General features: G+C 37.9%; 1 protein-coding gene across 8 annotated transcripts in view; it reads right to left on the reverse strand.

Annotated features, from left to right (window-relative positions):
* The window catches only part of ncam1b (neural cell adhesion molecule 1b), a 354,414-nt gene that overhangs the window by 50,470 nt on the left and 276,940 nt on the right, over positions 1-27,004 (reverse strand). For all 8 annotated transcript variants that reach the window (XM_061973163.1, XM_061973161.1, XM_061973162.1 and 5 more), the window contains 4 exons: positions 19,946-20,096; positions 7,217-7,404; positions 4,862-4,958; positions 4,576-4,746 (listed from right to left, as the gene is read on the reverse strand). In XM_061973163.1, coding sequence (XP_061829147.1) covers positions 4,576-4,746; positions 4,862-4,958; positions 7,217-7,404; positions 19,946-20,096 — 607 coding nt within the window. The remainder of the gene's footprint in view (positions 1-4,575; positions 4,747-4,861; positions 4,959-7,216; positions 7,405-19,945; positions 20,097-27,004) is intronic.

The following is a 27,004-nucleotide window of genomic DNA, read 5'->3' on the forward strand; positions in this document are numbered from 1 at the left end:
ATAATGGCACTAGCATTTACTTAATTGAAGAATATTTTTCAACATATTGAGCAAAAAGGTCTATTTTTTTTTTTCTACCAAGAAAAGTTCACTTGTTATTAGTGAGAATATACTTATTTTAAGCTATTTTTGGGTTCATTGAGGTTAGCTAATTTTACTTGTTTTGGAAAGTCTTGACAAGCCAAATTTTCTTGTTCTATTGGCAGATAATTTTGCTTAGTTCAAATAAAATACCCCTAATTTTTTTTTTTTTTCTTGTTTTTGAACACTGACTTTTTGCAGTGTGGCGCCGACGAGACGCGGGGCCGCCATCTTGGAGTGGTGATCCGCTCCACTCAGTGCAATTCATTTGACCAGGAGCAATGAACTGTCAGCGCATTTAATTCATCTTACCTCACTGAATACCACCGATTTTCACGCGCTTTTTTTGTCATACGTGTAGCTGTGATAAAGGACACATGTTTTGCCGTGTTCTAGTATTCATAGTTTGCTTAACAGTAATAGAATATTCTTATATGCTATAAGTGACCAGACGTCCGAGATCAAAACTCGGAATATAACCCCAGAGAATAATAATAATAATAATAATAATAATAGATTTTATTTGTAAAAAGCACTTTACATTGAGTAACCAACCTCAAAGTGCTACAGTGTATTAAAAATATAATAAATAAAAAATAAAAATAAAACAGCCAAATAGCTAGAACTAGTATGCATATATCTAAAAAAAGGCTTTTTAAAAAAGAAGGGGTTTTAAACCTTTTTTAAAAGCATCCACAGTCTGTGGTGCCCTCAGGTGGTCAGGGAGAGCGTTCCACAGACTGGGAGCGGGAGAAGGGGGGAAAAAAACAGTCAGCTCTTTTTAAGTTAAAGAAACAATATGATTAGGTTATATATACATGCGTATATCCTACATAAACAATGTATGAATACATTAGATATCTATATATCTTATAGACTAGAGAGTTTATTCTGTCTTGACACTTTGTATTGATATTTTCTATTACATTCTTCCCTTAAATGATCATGTTTACAGTGATTGTTTTATATGTATTTTTTACGTATGTCGCTTTGGATAAAAGCGTCTGCCAAATACTTCAACATAAACATATATAAACACCTGAAAGTCTTTATGTCAGCTAAAACCACCAATCTGTTTCACTGGATTCAGAATAAAACCAAATTCTGTTTAGAAGATAATGGCACTAGCATTTACTTCATTTAAGAATATTTTTCAACATATTGAGCAAAAAGGTCTCTTTTTTTTTTTTTCTACCAAGAAAAATGCACTTGTTATTAGTGAGAATATACTTATTTTAAGCTATTTTTGGGTTCATTGAGGTTAGCTCATTTTACTTGTTTTGGAAAGTCTTGACAAGCCGAATTTTCTTGTTCTATTGGCAGATAATTTTGCTTAATTCAAATAAAATACCCCTAATTTTTATTTATTTTTTTTCTTGTTTTTGAACACTGACTTTTTGCAGTGTGGCGCTGACGAGACGCGGGGCCGCCATCTTGGAGTGGTGATCCGCTCCACTCAGTGCAATTCATTTGACCAGGAGCAATGAACTGTCAGCGCATTTAATTCATCTTACCTCACTGAATACCACCGATTTTCACGCGCTTTTTTTGTCATACGTGTAGCTGTGATAAAGGACACATGTTTTGCCGTGTTCTAGTATTCATAGTTTGCTTAACAGTAATAGAATATTCTTATATGCTATAAGTGACCAGACGTCCGAGATCAAAACTCGGAATATAACCCCAGAGAATAATAATAATAATAATAGATTTTATTTGTAAAAAGCACTTTACATTGAGTAACCAACCTCAAAGTGCTACAGTGTATTAAAAATATAATAAATAAAAATTAAAAATAAAACAGCCAAATAGCTAGAACTAGTATGCATATATCTTAAAAAAAGGCTTTTTAAAAAAGAAGGGTTTTTAAACCTTTTTTAAAAGCATCCACAGTCTGTGGTGCCCTCAGGTGGTCAGGGAGAGCGTTCCACAGACTGGGAGCGGGAGAAGGGGGGGAAAAAAACAGTCAGCTCTTTTTAAGTTAAAGAAACAATATGATTAGGTTATATATACATGCGTATATCCTACATAAACAATGTATGAATACATTAGATATCTATATATCTTATAGACTAGAGAGTTTATTCTGTCTTGACACTTTGTATTGATATTTTCTATTACATTCTTCCCTTAAATGATCATGTTTACAGTGATTGTTTTATATGTATTTTTTACGTATGTCGCTTTGGATAAAAGCGTCTGCCAAATACTTTAACATAAACATATATAAACACCTGAAAGTCTTTATGTCAGCTAAAACCACCAATCGGTTTCACTGGATTCAGAATAAAACCAAATTCTGTTTAGAAGATAATGGCACTAGCATTTACTTCATTTAAGAATATTTTTCAACATATTGAGCAAAAAGGTCTCTTTTTTTTTCTACCAAGAAAAGTGCACTTATTAGTGAGAATATACTTATTTTAAGCTATTTTTGGGTTCATTGAGGTTAGCTAATTTGACTTGTTTTGGAAAGTCTTGACAAGCCGAATTTTCTTGTTCTATTGGCAGTTAATTTTGCTTAGTTCAAATAAAATACCCCTCATTTTTGTTTTGTTTTTTCTTGTTTTTGAACACTGACTTTTTGCAGTGTGGCGCTGACGAGACGCGGGGCCGCCATCTTGGAGTGGTGATCCGCTCCACTCAGTGCAATTCATTTGACAGGAGCAATGAACTGTCAGCGCATTTAATTCATCTTACCTCACTGAATACCACCGATTTTTACGCGCTTTTATTGTCATACGTGTAGCTGTGATAAAGGACACATGTTTTGCCGTGTTCTAGTATTCATAGTTTGCTTAACAGTAATAGAATATTCTTATATGCTATAAGTGACCAGACGTCCGAGATCAAAACTCGGAATATAACCCCAGAGAATAATAATAATAATAATAATAATAATAGATTTTATTTGTAAAAAGCACTTTACATTGAGTAAACAACCTCAAAGTGCTACAGTGTATTAAAAAGATAATAAAATAAAAAATAAAATAAAAAATAAAACAGCCAAATAGCTAGAACTAGTATGCATATATCTAAACAAAGGCTTTTTATAAAAAAAAGGGTTTTTAAGCCTTTTTTAAAAGCATCCACAGTCTGTGGTGCCCTCAGGTGGTCAGGGAGAGCGTTCCACAGACTGGGAGCGGGAGAAGGGGGGGAAAAAAACAGTCAGCTCTTTTTAAGTTAAAGAAACAATATGATTAGGTTATATATACATGCGTATATCCTGCATAAACAATGTATGAATACATTAGATATCTATATATCTTATAGACTAGAGAGTTTATTCTGTCTTGACACTTTGTATTGATATTTTCTATTACATTCTTCCCTTAAATGATCATGTTTACAGTGATTGTTTTATATGTATTTTTTTACGTATGTCGCTTTGGATAAAAGCGTCTGCCAAATACTTTAACATAAACATATATAAACTCCTGAAAGTCTTTATATCAGCTAAAACCGCCAATCTGTTTCACTGGATTCAGAATAAAACCAAATTCTGTTTAGAAGATAATGGCACTAGCATTTACTTCATTTAAGAATATTTTTCAACATATTGAGCAAAAAGGTCTTTTTTTTTTACTAAGAAAAGTGCACTTGTTATTAGTGAGAATATACTTATTTTAAGGTATTTTTGGGTTCATTGAGGTTAGCTCATTTTACTTGTTTTGGAAAGTCTTGACAAGCCGAATTTTCTTGTTCTATTGGCAGATAATTTTGCTTAGTTCAAATAACATACCCCTCATTTTTGTATTTTTTTTTCTTGTTTTTGAACACTGACTTTTTGCAGTGTGGCGCTGACGAGACGCGGGGCCGCCATCTTGGAGTGGTGATCCGCTCCACTCAGTGTAATTCATTTGACCAGGAGCAATGAACTGTCAGCGCATTTAATTCATCTTACCTCACTGAATACCACCGATGTTCACGCGCTTTTTTTGTCATACGTGTAGCTGTGATAAAGGACACATGTTTTGCCGTGTTCTAGTATTCATAGTTTGCTTAACAGTAATAGAATATTCTTATATGCTATAAGTGACCAGACGTCCGAGATCAAAACTCGGAATATAACCCCAGAGAATAATAATAATAATAATAATAGTAGATTTTATTTGTAAAAAGCACTTTACATTGAGTAAACAACCTCAAAGTGCTACAGTGTATTAAAAAGATAATAAAAAAAAACAAAAAAAAAAACAGCCAAATAGCTAGAACTAGTATGCATACATCTAAAAAAGGCTTTTTAAAAAAGAAGGGGTTTTAAGCCTTTTTTAAAAGCATCCACAGTCTGTGGTGCCCTCATGTGGTCAGGGAGAGCGTTCCACAGACTGGGAGCGGGAAAGTCTTGACAAGCCAAATTTTCTTGTTCTATTGGCAGATAATTTTGCTTAATTCAAATAAAATACCCCTAATTTTTTTTTTTTTTCTTGGTTTTTGAACACTGACTTTTTGCAGTGTAGTTATTTCCCCTCATCTGTTGTTTTATCGTCATACCATCTTTAAGGTCGTAGATCTTCTGCGACCAGCTGCCCCTGCCTTGCATCCTCCACGCAGCTTTGTACATCAACACAGGAACACCTCCAGTAGACTCGGGCTCCTCAAACTGGACGAGTGCAGTGGTGGAAAAAGGGGTCACCTCGTTGACAAATGGCGAGGATGGCACCTCTAAGGGGAAAAACAAAAAATTAAAATAAGTGAGCAAAGAAGGAAGTCCTGTAGGAATACAAGGAGGTGGAGATAGTGCTGGATTGGATTTTTTTTTTTTTTCCCCCTGACTGACCAGCTTGAATGAGGAGGAACTCTTTGGACTCTGTGCCCATCTCATTAGAAGCAGTGCAGTTATAACTCCCAAAGTCATTCTCAGACAGCGGTGTCACCTGGCGTGAGAGGCGAGGAAGCACACATGAGAATTAACTTGTATGTCTTATACATTCAAAAAAAATGTATCATTTCGCTAATTTCTTATGACACAAACAAAAAAAACTACACAAACATGGAAGTTTTGCCTCATTGGCAGTTATGCAAATTAAACGATGACATCATTCAGCGTCACCCAAAGCCACAAATACAAAACCCAAAAACCAGTGAAGTTGTCACGTTGTGTAAATGGTAAATAAAAAGAGAATACAATGATTTGCAAATCCTTTTCAACTTACATTCAATTGCAAAGACGAGATATTTAATGTTCAAACTGAGAAACGTATTTTTATTTTAAAAATAATCATTAACTTAGAATTTAATGGCAGCAACACATTGCAAAAAAGTTGAATTTTGACCACTGTGTTACATGGCCTTTCCTTTTAACAACACTTTTGGAAGCTTCTCAGGTGGAATTCTTTCCCATTCTTGCTTGATGTACAGCTTAAGTTGTTCAACAGTCCGGGGGTCTCCGTTGTGCTATTTTAGGCTTCATAATGCGCCACACATTTTCAATGGGAGACAGGTCTGGACTACATGCAGGCCAGTCTCTTTTACTATGAAGCCACACTGTTGTAATACGTGCCTTGGCATTGTCTTGCTGAAATAAGCAGGGGCGTCCATGGTAACGTTGCTTGGATGGCAACATATGTTGCTCCAAAACCTGTATGTACATTTCAGCATTAATGGTGCCTTCACAGATGTGTAAGTTACCCATGTCTTGGGCACTAATACACCCCCATACCATCACAGATGCTGACTTTTCAACTTTGCGCCTATAACAATCCGGATGATTCTTTTCCTCTTTGGTCCGGAGGACACGACCATCCACAGTTTCCAAAAACAATTTGAAATGTGGACTCGTCAGACCACAGAACACTTTTCCACTTTGCATCAGTCCATCTTGGATGAGCTCGGGCTCAGCGAAGCCGGCGGCGTTTCTGGGTGTTGTTGATAAATGGCTTTTGCTTTGCATAGTAGAGTTTTAACTTGCACTTACAGATGTAGCGACTAACTGTAGTTACTGACAGTGGTTTTCGGAAGTGTTCCTGAGCCCATGTGGTGATATCCTTTACACACCGATGTCACTTTTTGATGCAGTACTGCCAGAGAGATCGAAGGTCACATGGATTCAACGTTGGTTTTCAGCCTTGCTCTTTACGTGCAGTGATTTCTCCAGATTCTCTGAACCTTTTGATGATATTACGGACTGTAGATGGTGAAATTCCTGAATTCCTTGCAATAGCTGGTTGAGAAATGTTGTTCTTTTTTTTTCTTTTTTTTATTGACATCCAGCATCAGACATTCCTATCCATTACATCATATTCACATCAATCATATATCTATTGTCTGCCCTAAATGTCAAAATATTTTTGTTTATATCCCAGCCATACCACCCACCCCCACCCAAATAAAAGAAAAAAAACAACAACAAAAACAAAGTAATATCTACAAATACATCAATTAAATAAAAAATAAAAAATAAAATAAAATAATAATACATTAATTATAATAGTAATCAGAAATAAAATAAAAATATAAACAGATACATATGTATATATACAGTATACCCACACATATATATATATATATATATATATATAAATATATACATACATATGTATATAGAAATGTTGTGACCCTCGCCCCGTCCTTGTTTGTGAACGACTAAGCTTTTCATGGAAGCTGCTTTTATACCCAATCATGGCACCCACCTGTTCCCAATTAGCCTGCACACCCGTGGGATGTTCCAAATAAGTGTTTGATGAGCATTCCTCCACTTTCTCAGTCTTTTTTGCCACTTGTGCCAGCTTTTTTGAAACATGTCGCAGGCATCAAATTCCAAATGAGCTAATATTTGCAAAACGTTTTCTAATTTGAACGTTAAATATCTTGTCTTTGCAGTCTATTCAATTGAATATAAGTTGAAAAGGATTTGCAAAATATTGTATTTTGTTTTTATTTACCATTTACACAATGTGACAACTTCACTGGTTTTGGGTGTTGTACATTCTGGCCCTGTGTGGAACACCGAACCTTCTTATAGTATATTCTATTTTTATTTTTCGCCGTGGGTTTCCTGCTCCTGAATTATTGACTATACTTTCCCACGGCGAAGCTGAAGAAATAAAAAAACTCTTCGGTCATAAAATGTTGATGACGGGGGGAAAAAAAAAGCGCGCATTGTTGTTTATGATTTTAATAGATTGTGAATCACCTGAAGGTAGCTTGCTGACGGGGACCTGAAGATTTTAATATTGCTGGTGTTCTCGTTCGGCAGCATCAGTCCGTCTCTCAGCCAGGCGATGGTGACTTGGCTGGGGTGAGCCTGCACCGTGCAGCTGATGTTTACGCCATTTCCCTCCCAGGTGTACACCGCTACGTCACCGTGGAGCTTAGGGGTATCTTGGGAGAAATATGTCCAATTATTACCAAGCTGCCACCCCAACACTCATTTAACAGTGCTTGGAAACTGCGCCTCGGGAGAAAAAGACATCCAGGTGCTCTAATAAGATAGGGGTAAGGGAGTGTATTGATGCACTAATAATATACTATAATGGTGTAATACTCACTTTTAATTGCAATAGAAACAGAAGATTGAAATGTCTTCAGGTATTACAAGCTGATCTGTTCAGAGCATGTTTTTTTTGCATTGAATAACATTTAGGTGCACAAAAAAGTGGCATGTGTGAAACCTTGACAAACATTTTAACATTGACTATACTAGAGATGCGCGGATAGGCAATTATTTCATCCGCAACCGCATCACAAAAGTTGTCAACCATCCGCCATCCACCCGAACTAACATTTTATCAAAACCGTACCCGCCCGCACCCACCCGTTGTTATATATCTAATATAGACGATGCAAGGCATTAGTGAGGTTATAAAGCTTTTGCCTGTTAAAGAAAGGAGACTGTTTCATATATAGCAGAGACATTCAATGCGTGCCACGCTGTCACGGCCCAGACGCACACCAGTGCGCAATCATCTGGGAGCCGCGCTGAGCGCACCTCCAAGCGCGCTCGCGCCACTCAAACTGCTGCAGGCAGCTGCGTTCACACATGCATCTGTAAGCCTTGTTTAAACATCCTGTGGCACTCTTCTGGGATCACGGCGGACGAAACTGCTCATGCTCAGGGTGTTTGTGGAGGTTCGGGGTTTTGCGCAAATGTGATGCACCATGTTAGATGTCCCGGTTTTGTGACTGTCGTAGACATAAACAGCGTCACAGCTCTTGCAAATCACGTAGCCAGCATTACTATCATCCTGATTTACAACCTCATAAAAACGAGTCCACGCTGAACTTTTCTGGCCTTTTGTTTCCCTGGTCTTTAGTATTCCCTTTTTTTGTTTGTCGCGTACCACGTTTGCTGCCGGCGTTGCCATCTTTTTTTTTCTTCTTCTTCTGTTGTGGCGTGCTGCAGGTGCCTGATAATAAATAATTGCCTGTTTCAAAGAGTGCTGCTCGTTTTTCGTATGTGGGTAACAACATTTAACTATGTATATATATTTCCAAATTGGTTTAACTCCCACCCGCCTGAATCTATTTAAAATCTAATTTTTTTTAAATTTCAACCGCCCGACCCGCGGATAAAATCTAATTTTTTTTTATTTCAACAGCCCGACCCGCGGATAATCCGCGGACTCCGCGGTTGTGTCCGCAAACCGCGCATCTCTAGACTATACACACTTAACCCTTGTGTGGTGTTCGGGTCTGTGGGACCTGTTTTCATTTTTTATTTAAAAAAAAATGATACAATTAATTAGGGATGTCCGATAATGGCTTTTTTGCCCATATCCAATATTGTCCAACTCTTAATTACCGATACCGATATCAACTGATACCGATATATACAGTCGTGGAATTAATGCCTAATTTGGACAACCAGGTATGGTGAATATAAGGTCCTTTTTTAAAATAATAATAAAATAAAATAAGATAAATAAATTTTAAAAAAATTCTTGAAGAAAAAAGAAAGTAAAACAATATAAAAACAGTTACATAGAAACTAGTAATTAATGAAAATTAGTCAAATTAACTGTTAAAGGTTAGTACTATTAGTGGACCAGCAGCACGCACAATCATGTGTGCTTACGGACTGTATCCCTTGCAGACTGTATTGATATATATTGATATATAATGTAGGAATCAGAATATTAATAACAAAAAGAAACAACCCTTTTGTGTGAATGAGTGTGAATGGGGGAGGGAGGTTTTGTTTTGTGCACTAATTGTAAGTGTATCTTGTGTTTTTTTATGTTGATTTATTTAAAGGGGAACATTATCACCAGACCTATGTAAGCGTCAATATATACCTTGATGTTGCAGAAAAAAGACCATATATTTTTTTAACCGATTTCCGAACTCTAAATGGGTGAATTTTGGCGAATTAAATGCCTTTCTATTATTCGCTGACGTCACAACACCGAGTCAAATCAGCTCTGTTATTTTCCGTTTTTTCGACTGTTTTCCGTACCTTGGAGACATCATGCCTCGTCGGTGTGTTGTCGGAGGGTGTAACAACACGAACAGGGACGGATTCAAGTTGCACCAGTGGCCCAAAGATGCCAAAGTGGCAAGAAATTGGACGTTTGTTCCGCACACTTTACCGACGAAAGCTATGCTCCGACAGAGATGGCAAGAATGTGTGGATATCCTGCGACACTCAAAGCAGATGCATTTCCAACGATAAAGTCAAAGAAATCTGCCGCCAGACCCCCATTGAATCTGCCGGAGTGTGTGAGCAATTCAGGGACAAAGGACCTCGGTAGCACGGCAAGTGATTTGTTCCCGCAGACGAGCGAGCTAAACCCCCTGGATGTCTTGGCTCACACCGTCCCTTATACCACCGAAGATGATCAAGAGAAGAATATCGACCCTGGCCTGCTGACATGAGGGTATGTCTACAGAATATATTAATTGATGAAAATTGAGCTGTCTGCACTCTCAAAGTGCATGTTGTTGCCAAATGTATTTCATATGCTGTAAACCTAGTTCATAGTTGTTAGTTTCCTTTAATGCCAAACAAACACATACCAATCGTTGGTGAGAAGGCGATCGCCGAATTCGTCCTCGCTTTCTCCCGTGTCGCTGGCTGTCGTGTCGTTTTCGTCGGTTTCGCTTGCATACGGTTCAAACCGATATGGCTCAATAGCTTCACTTTCTTCTTCAATTTCGTTTTCGCTACCTGCCTCCACACTACAACCATCCGTTTCAATACATGCGTAATCTGTTGAATCGCTTAAGCCGCTGAAATCCGAGTCTGAATCCGAGCTAATGTCGCTATAGCTTGCTGTTCTTTCCGCCATGTTTGTTTGTGTTGGCTTCACTATGTGACGTCACAGGAAAATGGACGGGTGTATATAACGATGGTTAAAATCAGCCACTTTGAAGCTTTTTTCAGGGATATTGCGTGATGGGTAAAATTTTGAAAAAAACTTCGAAAAATAAAATAAGCCACTAGGAACTGATTTTTAATGGTTTTAACCATTCTGAAATTGTGATAATGTTCCCCTTTAAAATAAAAAAATAAAATAAAATAAAAAAACGATCCCGATAATTTCCGATATTACATTTTAAAGCATTTATCGGCCGATAATATCGGACATCTCTACAATTAATTCATTTTTCAAACTGAGACTCACTGACTTTGGCTCATTTTCTGTGAAGAACATACATCAGAATACATATTTAATGACCACACACCTTACACCCCCCCTACACATATATTAACATATAAAATGACCGTGTCTAATAGAAGTGTGGAAATTGATGTTCTGTGTACCACACACACACACACACACACACACACACACACACACACATACACGTCTTGCCGACTTTGTGTGGACCCACGTTTGGTTAGTAGGTTGTGAGGGCCCCCCTTTCCACTATAGCTAGAATGATGAAAAAATATATATCTCGCACTAGATGGGAGTAGAGAGTTGCAACCTCACTTCAGAATGCAAAACACACAAAGTAAAAAAAAATATTTTGCTTCTGCAGTTGTGAGGACCAGGCAAATGTCCTCACAAGTCAAAAGGTCCTCACATAAAGCGTGGTTTGTCAAGTGTATGTCCACACAAAGATGGTGAGACAAGTACACACACACGTACACACACACACACACACACACACACACACACACACACACACACACACACACACACACACACACACACACACACACACACACACACACACACACAGCAGGCCGAGACAGGAGGACAGAGTGTAGGTACACAGAACATCAGAGGGTGAAATGTGCGAGAAAATGAGAGCAGGCAGTGTTGACAAACAATGTTGCAACCTTGTGTGGGAACCGCAGGTGCAGAAACACAAAAGAAGAATCCCTGTGGGATGCAGAAACTGGCAGAGAAATTTTCCGTGCAACGTTCATATTGTTGTTACTCAGCCAGCGTTTGTGGGTCTGATTGACCCGTTGCATTTTGTGGCTTTTAATGCCTCACAATCAAACACTTTTATGTTAAAATACTGAACAGATGTTTACCTTATCCCAATAAACATCTGTTCAGTATTTTAACATAAAACTTTATTTATTTATATTATTTATACCGCATTTTTCGGAGTATAAGTCGCACCGGCCGAAAATGTATAATAAAGAAGGAAAAAAACATATATAAGTCGCACTGGAGTATAAGTTGCATTTTTGGGGGAAATTTATTTGAAATACACATTTGAAAGGCAATTTAAAATAAATAAAGAATAGTGAACAACAGGCTGAATAAGTGTACGTTATATGAGGCATAAATAACCAACTGGTATGTTAACGTAACATATTATGGTAAGAGTCATTCAAATAACTATAACATATAGAACATGCTATACCATACTTGCCAACCTTGAGACCTCCGATTTCGGGAGGTTGGGGGCGTGGTTAAGAGGGGAGGAGTATATTTACAGCTAGAATTCACCAAGTCAAGTATTTCATATATATATATATATATATATATATATATATATATATATATGTACGATATACTTGACTTTCAGTGAATTCTAGCTGTATATATATATATATATATATATATATGTATATATATATATATATATATATATATATATATATATATATATATATATATATATATATATATATCCATCCATCCATCCATTTCCTACCGCTTATTCCCTTCGGGGTCGCGGGGGGCGCTGGAGCGCAGCCGAGTGTGAAGCGACTGGGATGGGAATCAGCACCTCCAAGTCTGAGTCCATGGTTCTCTCCCGGAAAAGGGTGGAGTGCCATCTCCGGGTTGGGGAGGAGATCTTGCCCCAAGTGGAGGAGTTTAAGTACCTCGGAGTCTTGTTCACGAGTGGGGGAAGAGTGGATCGTGAGATCGACAGGCGGATCGGTGCGGCATCTTCAGTAATGCGGACGCTGTATCGATCCGTTGTGGTGAAGAAGGAGCTGAGCCGGAAGGCAAAGCTCTCGATTTACCGGTCGATCTACGTTCCCATCCTCACCTATGGTCATGAGCTTTGGGTCATGACCGAAAGGACAAGATCACGGGTACAAGCGGCCGAAATGAGTTTCCTCCGCCGAGTGGCGGGGCTCTCTCTTAGAGATAGGGTGAGAAGCTCTGTCATTCGGGGGGAGCTCAAAGTAAAGCCGCTGCTCCTCCACATCGAGAGGAGCCAGATGAGGTGGTTCGGGCATCTGGTCAGGATGCCACCCGAACGCCTCCCTAGGAAGGTGTTTCGAGCACGTCCGACCGGTAGGAGACCACGGGGAAGACCCAGGACACGCTGGGAAGACTATCTCTCCCGGCTGGCCTGGGAACGCCTCGGGATCCCCCGGGAGGAGCTGGACGAAGTGGCTGGGGAGAGGGAAGTCTGTGCTTCCCTGCTTAAGCTGCTGCCCCCGCGACCCGACCTCGGATAAGCGGAAGAAGATGGATGGATATATATTTATTTATTTTATTATATATATATACATATATATATATATATATATATATATATATATATATATATATATATATATATATATATATATATATATATATATATAATAAAATAAATAATTTAATTTCAGTGTTCATTTATTTACACATATACACACACATAACACTCATCTACTCATTGTTGAGTTAAGGGTTGAATTGTCCATCCTTGTTCTATTCTCTGTCACTATTTTTCTAACCATGCTGAACACCCTCTCTGATGATGCATTCTGCTTCGTCTCCTTGTTGTGTGCGCAGTTGTGCACTGCACTCTCTAAAAGCCCTAGATGTTATTGTCACATATGCATGTACAGTAAATGGCAGTATTGTCCTGTTTAAGAGTGTCGCAACATTGCTGTTTACGGCAGACGAACTGCTTTACGGTAGACGAAAACGTGACTGCTGTTGTTGTGTGTTGTTACCGACATTAATGAAACTGCCTAACAATAAACCCACATAAGAAACCAAGAACTCGCCCTCCATCATTCTACAGTTATAACGTGATTGGGCAGGCACGCTGTTTATATTGTGGGAAAGCGGACGTGAAAACAGGCTATTCGACACGTCACTCAGGTCCGCATGAATTTCGGGAGAAAATTTGTCCTGGGAGGTTTTCGGGAGAGGCGCTGAATTTCGGGAGTCTCCCGGAAAATCCGGGAGGGTTGGTAAGTATTTGCTATACGTTTACCAAACAATCTAATCGCTAAATCCCATGAAATCTTATACGTCTAGTCTCTTACGTGAATGAGCTAAATAATATTATTTGATATCTTACGCTAATGTGTTAATAATTTCACACATAGGTCGCTCCTGAGTATAAGTCGCACCCCCGGCCAAACTATGAAAAAAACTGCGACTTATAGTCCGAAAAATACGGTACATAATAAAAATCAACTACAGGCTTCCCAAATGCTGTAATAAATTAAGCATGAGGAGTTGACTTGAAACTGTTCAATGTTGCACTTTTTATATGTAGAAGAAAAGTTGTGTCATTTTATTTAATCTGAGCAACAACTTGAGGCAGTTTAATGTTGATTAACGTGGGCAGAATTATTATAGTGTTCCCAATGTTAAAAGGATAAAGCCATTGTTTACAAATTTGGTAAATAAATAACCAAAAAATGTATATTTTGTTGTTTTCTTACTGTACCGAAAATGAAGCGAACCGTGACCTCTAAACCGAGGTACGTACCGAACCGAAATTTTTGTGTACCGTTACACCTCTAGAAACTACATATTCACAAGGGACTGTAGAAATACAACTTGTATATACTTTTAAAGGAGTCTATGTATAGCAGTAAAAATGTACTACTCAAAGCAAAAAAATCAAAGATTATTGTATAAATGTCTTGTAACATAACTGTAAATGTCCAAATTGTGTCCAGAATGTGATTATTGAGTGTCAAAAATACGGTAATTTATAACCCTGGCAAAATGTTAGACCGCTATCCTTCAAACTGAGCAATGGTTTGACACGAGGAACACATGCAATGCCTGTTTTGGGCCCTAGGAGTGCAGAAGGGTTAACAGAGAAACAAGAAAACTGCATTGATAAATTGGAGGGTTTGCCACTTCTCATGAATTGGCGTCAAAAGCAGTGTTTGCTGTCGTTAATTAGAGCTCGCGGTGCCTCGTGTGCAGATGCAAAAGTGTGAAGCCGTGAGAAATCAATGCTACTAAACAAGCCGAGGGCATGAACAGCCATTTTCAGCCCTTTTTCGACTTTGGGGATCAGTTGGAGAAATTGCAGGCGGTAATGTAACCAAGGAGCCGCCAACAGTGAGCTGTCAGATGAAGCCCTCCAGGCGACAGGCTGCATACAGTATCTCAAGCCCCGCCGCCAGGTTAGCGTCTCTTTTGACTCTGCTCTGACGATTTTTGTGGCGTGTAGACACGCAAAATCTGATCAAGCTGGCGCTTGAAAAGCTTGCAGGTTCAATCAAAGTCGCTTGGATTTTAACATCTTCTACGGTGCATGTATTTTTCTCACTTGTGTGGAAAAACTATAGCACATACAGTCGTGGTCAAAAGTTTACATACACTTGTAAAGAACATAATGTCATGGCTGTCTTGAGTTTCCTTGTCCTGGATACTCTCACATCTAATACTGATCTTACTGTTGGCTTTTATTTATACATTGTATGCATTATGCAGTTAACTTATTGTTACACATGTATGATAATGTTAATCAATTAATTGTCTGTACAGTTGCAGCTATTCTAGTCCCTTTGAATATTGTGTGCTCAACCCAAGTTTCACTGTACAGTCGCGGTCAAAAGTTTACATACACTTGTAAAGAACATGATGTCATGGCTGTCTTGAGTTTCCGATCATTTCTACAAGTCTTGTTTTTTTGTGATAGAGTGATTGGAGCACATACTTGTTGGTCACAAAAAACATTCATAAAGTTTGGTTCTTTTATGAATTTATTATGGATCTACTGAAAATGTGAGGGTCAAAAGTATACATACAGCAATGTTAATATTTGCTTACATGTCCCTTGGCAAGTTTCACTGCAATAAGGCGCTTTTGGTAGCCATCCACAAGCTTCTGCTTGAATTTTTGACCACTCCTCTTGAAAAAATTGGTGCATTTCAGCTAAATGTGTTGGTTTTCTGACATGGACTTGTTTCTTCAGCATTGTCCAAATGTTTAAGTCAGGACTTTGCGAAGGCCATTCTAAAACCTTCATTCTAGCCTGATTTAGCCATTCCTTTACCACTTTTGATGTCATTGTCCTGTTGGAACACCCAACTGCGCCCAAGACCCAACCTCCGGGCTGATGATTTTAGCTTGTCCTGAAGAATTTGGAGGTAATCCTCCTTTTTTAGAGACGTCCGATAATGGCTTTTTTGCCAATATGCGATATTCCAATATTGTCCAACTCTTAATTACCGATTCCGATATTAGTGGTGGAATTAACTCATTATTATGCCCGATTTTGTTGTGATGCACCGCTGCATGCATTAAACAAAATAAATCAACTCAATTTATGGAAAAAAATGCCAACATGGCACTGCCATATTTATTATTGAAGTCACAAAGTGCATTTTTTTTTTTAACATGCCTCAAAACAGCAGCTTGGAATTTGGGACATGCTCTCCCTGAGAGAGCATGAGGAGGTTGAGGTGGGGGGGTTGGGGGTAGCGGGGAGTGTATATTGTAGCGTCCCGGAAGAGTTAGTGCTGCAAGTGATTCTGGGTATTTGTTCTGTTGTGTTTATGTTGTGTTACGGTGCGGATGTTCTCCCGAAATGTGTTTGTCATTCTTGTTTGGTGTGGGTTCACAGTGTGGCGCATATTTGTAACAGTGTTAAAGTTGTTTAAGAGTTGCATAAATGATTGGAAACTCAAGACAGCCATGACATTATGTTCTTTACAAATTGACCGCGACTGTATATCCGAGTTTATCACATTTAACGTATTTTTCGGACTATAAGTCGCAGTTTTTTTCATAGTTTGGCCGGGCTCCAGTGCAACTTATGTTTTTTTCCTTCTTTATTATGCATTTTCGGCAGGTGCGACTCTCACAATATTATGTCAGACCCACTCGACATCCATTGCTTTCGGTCTCCCCCAGAGGGGGGGGGTTACCCACATATGCGGTCCTCTCCTAGGTTTCTCATAGTCATTCACATCGACGTCCCACTGGGGTGAGTTTTTCCTTGCCCGTATGTGGGCTTTGTACCGAGGATGTCGTTGTGGCTTGTGCAGCCCTTTGAGACACTTGTGATTTAGGGCTATATAAATAAAGATTGATTGATTGATTATACTCAGAAAAATACGGTATATCTGTTTATATTAGAGATGTCCGATAATGGCTTTTTTGCCGATATCCGATATTCCGATATTGTCCAACTCTTAATGACCTATTCCGATATCAACCGATACCTATATACAAAGTCGTGGAATTAACACATTGTTATGCCTAATTTTGTTGTGATGCCCCGCTGGATGCATTAAACAATGTAACAAGGTTTTCCAAAAATAAATCAACTCAAGTTATGGAAAAAAATGCCAACATGGCACTGCCATATTTATTATTGAAGTCACAAAGTGCATTATTTTTTTTAAGGAGGTTGGGTTGGGCGGGTTTGGGGGGTGGGTGGGTGTATATTGTAGCGTCCCGGAAGAGTTAGTGCTGCAAGTGATTCTGGGTATTTGTTCTGTTGTGTTTATGTTGTGTTACGGTGCGGATGTTCTCCCGAAATGTGTTTGTCATTCTTGTTTGGTGTGGGTTCACAGTGTGGCGCATATTTGTAACAGTGTTAAAGTTGTTTAAGAGTTGTATAAATGATTGGAAACTCAAGACAGCCATGACATTATGTTCTTTACAAATGTATGTAAACTTTTGACCGCGACTGTATATCCGAGTTTATCACATTTACCGTATTTTTCGGACTATAAGTCGCAGTTTTTTTCATAGTTTGGCCGGACTCCAGTGCAACTTATGTTTTTTTCCTTCTTTATTATGCATTTTCGGCAGGTGCGACTTATACTCCGAAAAATACGGTATATCTGTTTATATTAGAGATGTCCAATAATGGCTTTTTTGCCGATATCCGATATTCCGATATTGTCCAACTCTTAATGACCCATTCCGATATCAACCGATACCTATATACAAAGTCGTGGAATTAACACATTATTATGCCTAATTTTGTTGTGATGCCCCGCTGGATGCATTAAACAATGTAACAAGGTTTTCCAAAATAAATCAAGTCAAGTTATGGAAAAAAATGCCAACACGGCACTGCCATATTTATTATTGAAGTCACAAAGTGCATTATTTTTTTTTAAGGAGGTTGGGTTGGGCGGGGGTGGGGGGGTGTATATTGTAGCGTTAGTGCTGCAAGGGGTTCTGGGTATTTGTTCTGTTGTGTTTATGTGGTGTTACGGTGCGGATGTTCTCCCGAAATGTGTTTGTCATTCTTGTTTGGTGTGGGTTCACAGTGTGGCGCATATTTGTAACAGTGTTAAAGTTGTTTATACGGCCACCCTTAGTGTGACCTGTATGGCTGTTGACCAAGTATGCTGGCATTCACTTGTGTGTGTGTGTGAAAAGCCGTAGATATTATGTGATTGGGCCGGCACGCAAAGGCAGTGCCTTTAAGGTTTATTGGCGCTCTGTACTTCTCCCTACGTCCGTGTACACAGCTGCGTTTTAAAAAGTCATAAATTTAACTTTTTGAAACCGATACCGATAATTGCCGATATTACATTTTAAAGCATTTATCGGCCGATAATATCGGACTGCAGATACTATCGGACATCTCTAATAGAGGTGATAGCAATGTCATTAATTACGATTCCATTTTGTTTAGTTTGAACTCCTGCTATTGTATGAGGAGGTTGAGGTTGGGGGTGGCGGGGGGTGTATATTGTAGCGTCCCGGAAGAGTTAGTGCTGCAAGGGGTTCTGGGTATTTGTTCTGTTGTGTTTATGTTGTGTTACGGTGCGGATGTTCTCCCGAAATGTGTTTGTCATTCTTGTTTATTGTGGCGCATATTTGTAACAGTGTTAAAGTTGTTTATACGGCCACCCTCAGTGTGACCTGTATGGCTGTTGACCAAGTATGCATTTTGCATTTACTTGTGTGTGTGAAAAGCCGTAGATATTATGTGATTGGGCCGGCACGCAAAGGCAGTGCCTTTAAGGCACGCCCCCAATATTGATGTCTGGGTAGAAATCGGGAGAATGGTTGCCCCGGGAGACTTTCGGGAGGGGCACTGAAATTCGGGAGTCTACCGGGAAAATCGGGAGGGTCGGCAAGTATGACTGGGAGACGCAACTGCTCTGTACTTCTCCTTACGTCCGTGTACCACTCCGTGCAGCGGCGTTTTAAAAAGTCATACTTTTTGAAACCGATACCGATAATTTCCGATATTACATTTTAAAGCATTTATCAGTCGATATTATCGGACATCTCTATCCTTTTTCATTGTCCCATTGACTCTCTGTAAAGTCCATTGGCAGCAAAAGAGGCCCTGAGCATAGTACTACCACCACCATGCTTGACGGTAGGCATGGTGTTCCTGGGATTAAAGGCCTCACCTTTTCTCCTCCAAACATATTGCTGGGTATTGTGGGCAAACAGCTCAATTTTTGTTTCATCTGACATCACATGGACAAAGATAAGACCTTCTGGAAGAAAGTTCTGTGATCAGATGAAACACAAATTGGTCAGCTGAATTTGTGGTAAAGGAATGGTTAAATCAGGCTAGAATGAAGGCTTTAGAATGGCCTTCACAAAGTCCTGGACAATGCTGAAGAAACAAGTCCATGTCAGAAAACCAACAAATTTATCTGAACTGCACCAATTTTGTCAAGAGGAGTGGTCAAAAATTCAAGCAGAAGCTTGTGGATGGCTACCAAAAGTGCCTTATTTGTATACTTTTGATTTGCTCACATGTTCAGTAGACCCATAATAAATTCATAAAAGAAGCAAACTTCATGAATATTTTTCGTGACCAACAAGTATGTGCTCCAATCACTCTATCACAAAAAAATAAGACTTGTAGAAATGATCGGAAACTCAAGACAGCCATGACATCATGTTCTTTACAAGTGTTTGTAAACTTTTGACCACGACTGTACAGTGAAACTTGTGTTGAGCACACAATATTCAAAGGGACTAGAATAGCTGCAACTGTACAGGGAATTAATTGATTAACATTATCATACATGTGTAACAATAAGTTAACTGCATAATGCATAAAATGTATAAATAAAAGCCAACAGTAAGATCAGTATTCGATGTGAGAGTATCCATGACAAGGAAGTGTGTACTCCTTTCCTATGTTACAATAAGGTTTCCCCTTGAACCTGTCTGTGGTGTACATAGCATGAACAAAATGTAAAATCCAAACACACTGGTGGAAGTCATACCTATGGGCACCCACATCAGGCTCAAGAACAAAAATGACCCCAAATCTTCGTACAATGTCAGGACCGTAAAGGTTTCACTGGACTAATACTTACAGCGGACCTCCAGCTGTGCTGTCTTGTCGTCCTCCCCGATGGCACTGCGAGCTGAGCACAGGTACTGTCCGGCGTCGGTGTACTTGACGTACTTTAGTGTGAGCGAGGAGACTCGGGCGTCGCTCCTCACCACCACGTTTCCATCCTGACTCTAAGGAGAAGCAAAGAGCGTTCTGGTTAATGAGAGAAAAAAAACATAATTCATACCATTGCTTTGGAGCTTTCACACACATGCTTTTATACACCAAAATTAATCTATTTATTATTATTCTTCTTCTCGTTCTCCAGATTTTGGCGCGGTCGAGCTTCCACGTTTTTCATCCGATTCAAAACGTTCCAACTTCAAACTGTTCAGCCTATTCGGGGATCGCGGGCATTACCTTGACAAATTCCAAAAACTCACAGATTCCCCAGAATTCCAGGTTTTCCGGGACATTTTTCCCTATTCAAAATGAATTGCCCATTTTTGTAACTTTAACCATTTCCACATTTTTCAACTTTTTCGAACCAAGCTGAATATTTTGAAGTTGGAACGGTGGTAATCACATGAAAACTATGGGAATTGTAGAACTTTGAAGAATGTCCCATTGATTTCAATGGGAATTTCCCCCAAAAAATGAGAATTTACGATAAAGCGGGAATTTTTTGGAAAATGGTAAACAACTTAAAAGGTCTGAATGAGTTGAAATGGTTGATGTTTAAATTTTTCAAATCGGTCAAGAAGTGCTGAAGTAGTAACATATTGAAATGAGAAATGGAATTACGGAATTCCTGGAATTTCAGGAAAACCGGAAATTTTTCCAGTTCGAAAAACAACTTTATTTGTTGTCCTGATTGAGAGGAATGTTTTGACGGTGGAACGGTTGAAATGCGTTGCATTTCCGGTTTTCCTGAAATTCCAGGAATTCCGTAATACCATTTCTCGTTTAAATATGTTACTGCTTTAGTATTTCTTGACCAATTTGACAAATTTCAACACCAACCATTTCAACTCATTCAAGTTTTTTTTTACCATTTTCAAAAAAATTCCCGCTGTACCGGAAAGTTTCCATTGAAATCAATGAGACATTCTTCAAAGTTCCATAATTCCCACATTTTTCATCTGATTCAAACCGTTCCAACTTCAAAATATTCAGCCTGTTCAGGAATTGTGTGCTCTACTTCAACAATTCTAAAAAAAAAAATCCCGGATTTCCCATAATTCCTTTTTTTTGTGCATTTTCCCCATTCAAAATGAATTGTCCATTTTTCAAACTTCCACAATTCCCACATTTAAAACCATTCCACCTTCAACACATTCCACCATTCTGGAAATTCACACTATCATTTTTTCAAGTTCAAAGAAATTCCAGGATTTTCCAGAATTCCTGTTTTTCCAAAGCCCTGTTTCCACCCTTTTTTCTGGCGACTACTCCTTCCACATTTTTCATCGCATCTCAACCGTTCCACCGTCAAAACATTCCTCTTAATTAGGACAAAAAAAACAAAGTTGTTTTTTGAACTGGAAAAATTCTCGGTTTTCCTGAAATTCCAGGAATTCCGTAATACCATTTCTCATTTTAATATGTTACTACTTGACCGATTTGAATAATTTGAACACAAACCATTTCAACTCATTCAAGTTGTTTACCATTTTCAAAAAAATTCCCGCTTTACCAGAAATTCCTAATTTTGGGGGAAATTCCCATTGAAATGAATGGGACATTCTTCAAAGTTCTACAATTCCCTCATTTTTCATCTGATTCAAACAATTCCAACTTCAAAATATTCAGCCTGTTCAGGAATTGTGTGCTCTCTGCAACAATTCTAAAAACAATCCCGGATTTCCCATAATTCCTTTATTTTGTGCATTTTCCCCATTCAAAATGAATTGTTCATTTTTCAAACTTCCACAATTCCCACATTCTTAAAACCATTCCACCTTCAACACATTCCATCATTCTGGAAATTCACACTATCATTTTTCTAAGTTAAAAAAAATTCCAGGATTTTCAAGAATTCCTGTTTTTCCAAAGCCCTATTTCCACCCTTTTTTCTGGCGACTACTCCTTCCACATTTTTCAACGCATTTCAACCGCTCCATCGTCAAAATATTCCTCTTATTCAGGACAAAAAAAACGAAGTTGTTTTTTGAACTGGAAAAATTCCCGGTTTTCCAGGAATTCCGTAATACCACTTCTCAATTCAACATGTTACTACTTCAAAATTTCTTGATCAATTTGAAAAATGTAAACACCAACCATTTCAACTCATTCAGACCATTCAAGTTTTTTTTTACCATTTTCAAAAAAATTCCCGCTTTACTGGAAATTCCCAATTTTTGGGGAAATTCCCATTGAAATGAATGGGACATTCCTCAAAGTTCTACAATTCCCACATTTTTCATCTGATTCAAACAATTCCAACTTCAAAATAGTCAGCCTGTTCAGGAATTGTGTGCTCTTTGCAACAATTCTAAAAACAATCCCGGATTTCCCATAATTCCTTTTTTTTGTGCATTTTCCCCATTCAAAATGAATTGTTCATTTTTCAAACTTCCACAATTCCCACATTCTTAAAACCATCCCACCTTCAACACATTCCACCATTCTGGAAATTCACACTATCATTTTTCCAAGTTAAAAAAAATTCCAGGATTTTCCAGAATTCCTGTTTTTCCAAAGCCCCATTTCCACCCTTTTTTCTGGCGACTACTCCTTCCACATTTTTCAACGCATTTCAACCGCTCCACCGTCAAAACATTCCTCTTAATCAAGACAAAAAACACATTTGTTTTTTGAACTGGAAAAATTCCCGGTTTTCCTGAAATTCCAGGAATTCCGTAATACCATTTCTCAATTCAATATGTTACTACTTCAGCATTTCTTGACCGATTTGAAAAATGTCAACACCAACCATTTCAACTCATTCAGACCTTTTAAGTTTTTTACCATTTTCAAAAAAATTCCCGCTTTACCGGAAATTCCCATTTTTTGGGGAAATTCCCATTGAAATCAATGGGAATTTCCACAATTCCCACATTTTTCATCTGATTCAAACCATTCCAACTTCAAAATATTCAGCCTGTTCAGGAATTGTGTGCTCTTTGCAACAATTCTAAAAACAATCCCGGATTTCCCGTAATTCATTTTTTTTTTGTGCATTTTCCCCATTCAAAATGAATTGTTCATTTTTCAAACTTCCACAATTCCCACATTCTTAAAACCATTCCACCTTCAACACATTCCACCATTCTGGAAATTAATTTTTCCAAGTTAAAAAAAATTCCAGGATTTTCCAGAATTCCCGTTTTTCCAAAGCCCTATTTCCACCCTTTTTTCTGGCGACTACTCCTTCCACATTTTTCATCGCATTTCAAGCGTTCCACCGTCAAAATATTTGTCTTAATCAGGACAAAAAAACACATTTGTTTTTTGAACTGGAAAAATTCCCGGTTTTCCTGAAATTCCAGGAATTCCGTAATACCATTTTTCAATTCAATATGTTACTACTTCAGCATTTCTTGACCGATTTGAAAAATGTCAACACCAACCATTTCAACTCATTCAGACCTTTTAAGTTTTTTACCATTTTCCAAAAAATACCCGCTTTAACGGAAATTCACATTTTTTGGGGGAAATTTCCATTGAAATGAATGGAACATTCTTCAGAGTTCCACAATTCCCACATTTTTCATCTGATTCAAACTGTTCCAATTTCAAAAATATTCAGCCTGTTCAGGAATTGTGTGCTCTACTGCAACAATTCTAAAAAAAAAAAAAATCCCGTATTTCCCATAATTCCTTTTTTTGGTGCATTTTCCCCATTTAAAATGAATTGTCCATTTTTCAAACTTCCACAATTCCCACATTCTTAAAACCACCCCACCTTCAACACATTCCACCATTCTGGAAATTCAAACTATCATTTTTCCAAGTTCAAAAAAATTCCAGGATTTTCCAGAATTCCCGTTTTTCCAAAGCCCTATTTCCACCCTTTTTTCTGGCGATTACTTCCACATTTTTCATCGCATTTCAACCGTTCCACCGTCAAAACATTCCTCTTAATCAAGACAAAAAACAAATTTGTTTTTCGAACTGGAAAAATTCCCGGTTTTCCTGAAATTCCAAGAATTCCGTAATACCATTTCTCAATTCAATATGTTAATACTTCAGCATTTCTTGACCGATTTGAAAAATGTCAACACCAACCATTTCAACTCATTCAGACCTTTTAAGTTGTTTACCATTTTCCAAAAAATACCCGCTTTACCGGAAATTCACATTTTTTGGGGAAATTCCCATTGAAATGAATGGAACATTCTTCAAAGTTCCACAATTCCCACATTTTTCATCTGATTCAAACTGTTCCAATTTCAAAAATATTCAGCCTGTTCAGGAATTGTGTGCTCTACTGCAACAATTCTAAAAACAATCCCGGATTTCCCGTAATTCCTTTTTTTTTGGTGCATTTTCCCCATTCAAAATGAATTGTTCATTTTTCAAACTTCCACAATTCCCACATTCTTAAAACCATTCCACCTTCAACACATTCCACCATTCTGGAAATTCAAACTATCATTTTTCCAAGTTCAAAAAAATTCCAGGATTTTCCAGAATTCCTGTTTTTCCAAAGCCCTGTTTCCACCCTTTTTTCTGGCGACTACTCCTTCCACATTTTTCATCGCATCTCAACCGTTCCACGGTCAAAACATTCCTCTTAATTAGGACAAAAAAACAAAGTTGTTTTTTGAACTGGAAAAATTCCCGGTTTTCCTGAAATTCCAGGAATTCCGTAATACCATTTCTCAATTCAACATGTTACTACTTCAAAATTTCTTGATCAATTTGAAAAATGTAAACACCAACCATTTCAACTCATTCAGACCATTCAATTTTTTTTTTTTACCATTTTCAAAAAAATTCACGCTTTACTGGAAATTCCCAATTTTTTGGGAAATTCCCATTGAAATGAATGGAACATTCTTCAAAGTTCCACAATTCCCCCATTTTTCATCTGATTCAAACCATTCCAACTTCAAAATAGTCAGCCTGTTCAGGAATTGTGTGCTCTTTGCAACAATTCTAAAAACAATCCCGGATTTCCCATAATTCCCTTTTTTGTGCATTTTCCCCATTCAAAATGAATTGTTCATTTTTCAAACTTCCACAATTCCCACATTCTTAAAACCATTCCACCTTCAACACATTCCACCATTCTGGAAATTCACACTATCATTTTTCCAAGTTAAAAAAAATTACAGGATTTTCAAGAATTCCTGTTTTTCCAAAGCCCTATTTCCACCCTTTTTTCTGGCGACTACTCCTTCCACATTTTTCAACGCATTTCAACCGCTCCATCGTCAAAATAATCCTCTTATTCAGGACAAAAAAAAACAAAGTTGTTTTTTGAACTGGAAAAATTCCCGGTTTTCCAGGAATTCCGTAATACCACTTCTCAATTCAACATGTTACTACTTCAAAATTTCTTGATCGATTTGAAAAATGTAAACACCAACCATTTCAACTCATTCAGACCATTCAAGTTGTTTTTTTACCATTTTCAAAAAAATTCCCGCTTTACTGGAAATTCCCAATTTTTTGGGAAATTCCCATTGAAATGAATAGGACATTCTTCAAAGTTCTACAATTCCCACATTTTTCATCTGATTTAAACAATTCCAACTTCAAAATAGTCAGCCTGTTCAGGAATTGTGTGCTCTCTGCAACAATTCTAAAAAACATCCCGGATTTCCCATAATTCCTTTTTTTGGTGCATTTTCCCCATTCAAAATGAATTGTTAATTTTTCAAACTTCCACAATTCCCACATTCTTAAAACCATTCCACCTTCAACACATTCCACCATTCTGGAAATTCACACTATCATTTTTCCAAGTTAAAAAAAATTCCAGGATTTTCCAGAATTCCCGTTTTTCCAAAGCCCTATTTCCACCCTTTTTTCTGGCGACTACTCCTTCCACATTTTTCATCGCATTTCAACCGTTCCACCGTCAAAACATTCCTCTTGATCAGGACAATAAACAAAGTTGTTTTTTGAACTGGAAAACTTACCGACTTTCCTGAAATTCCAGGAATTCCGTAATACCAATTCTCATTTCAATATGTTACTACTTCAGCATTTCTTGGCTGATTTGAAAAAATTAAACACCAACCATTTCAACTCATTCAGACCTTTTAAGTTGTTTATCATTTTCCAAAAAATTCCCGCTTTACCGGAAATTCCTAGTTTTTTGGGAAATTCCTATTGAAATCAATGGAACATTCTTCAAAGTTCTACAATTCCCACATTTTTCATCTGATTAAAACCGTTCCAACTTCAAAATATTCAGCCTGTTCAGGAATTGTGTGTTCTACTTCAACAATTCTAAAAAAAAAAAATCCCAGATTTCCCATAATTCCTTTTTTTTGGTACAATTTCCCCATTCAAAATGAATTGTCCATTTTTCAAACTTCCACATTTCCCACATTCTTAAAACCATCCCACCTTCAACACATTCCACCATTCTGGAAATTCAAACTATCATTTTTCCAAGTTCAAAAAAACTCCAGGATTTTCCAGAATTCCTGTTTTTCCAGAGCCCTTTTTTCTGGCGACTACTCCTTCCACATTTTTCATTCTTCAAAGTTCCATAATTCCCACATTTTTCATCTGATTCAAACTGTTCCAACTTCAAAAATATTCAGCCTGTTCAGGAATTGTCTGCTCTACTTCAACAATTCTAAAAAAATAATTCCAGGATTTCAGTTCAACTTCAGCATTGGAGCATTCACACGCAATTCCTTCAGGAAGTTCCTCATCTAGTTTGAATGTCCTCTTTTTATAGACGTAACGCTGTTTTGCATAAACGCCGAAATATGTGCACCCTGGAGGACAAAAAAAAAGCTGCCTTTTAATAAGAAGGAAGAAGACATTTGCTTATAGAGAGAGGCTACAGTGCTCTTAGTAAAGCTGTGGAAATGTAAGAGCACAGCTGACAGAAGCAGGGAACTGATCAATATTTCATGACAGGAGGAACCATGTCGAGCTTTCCAGTTGGAGTGCTTAGCAACTTGTGACC

Source organism: Nerophis lumbriciformis, linkage group LG17 (assembly GCF_033978685.3).
Source record: "Nerophis lumbriciformis linkage group LG17, RoL_Nlum_v2.1, whole genome shotgun sequence".
Taxonomy (NCBI): Eukaryota; Metazoa; Chordata; class Actinopteri; order Syngnathiformes; family Syngnathidae; genus Nerophis; species Nerophis lumbriciformis.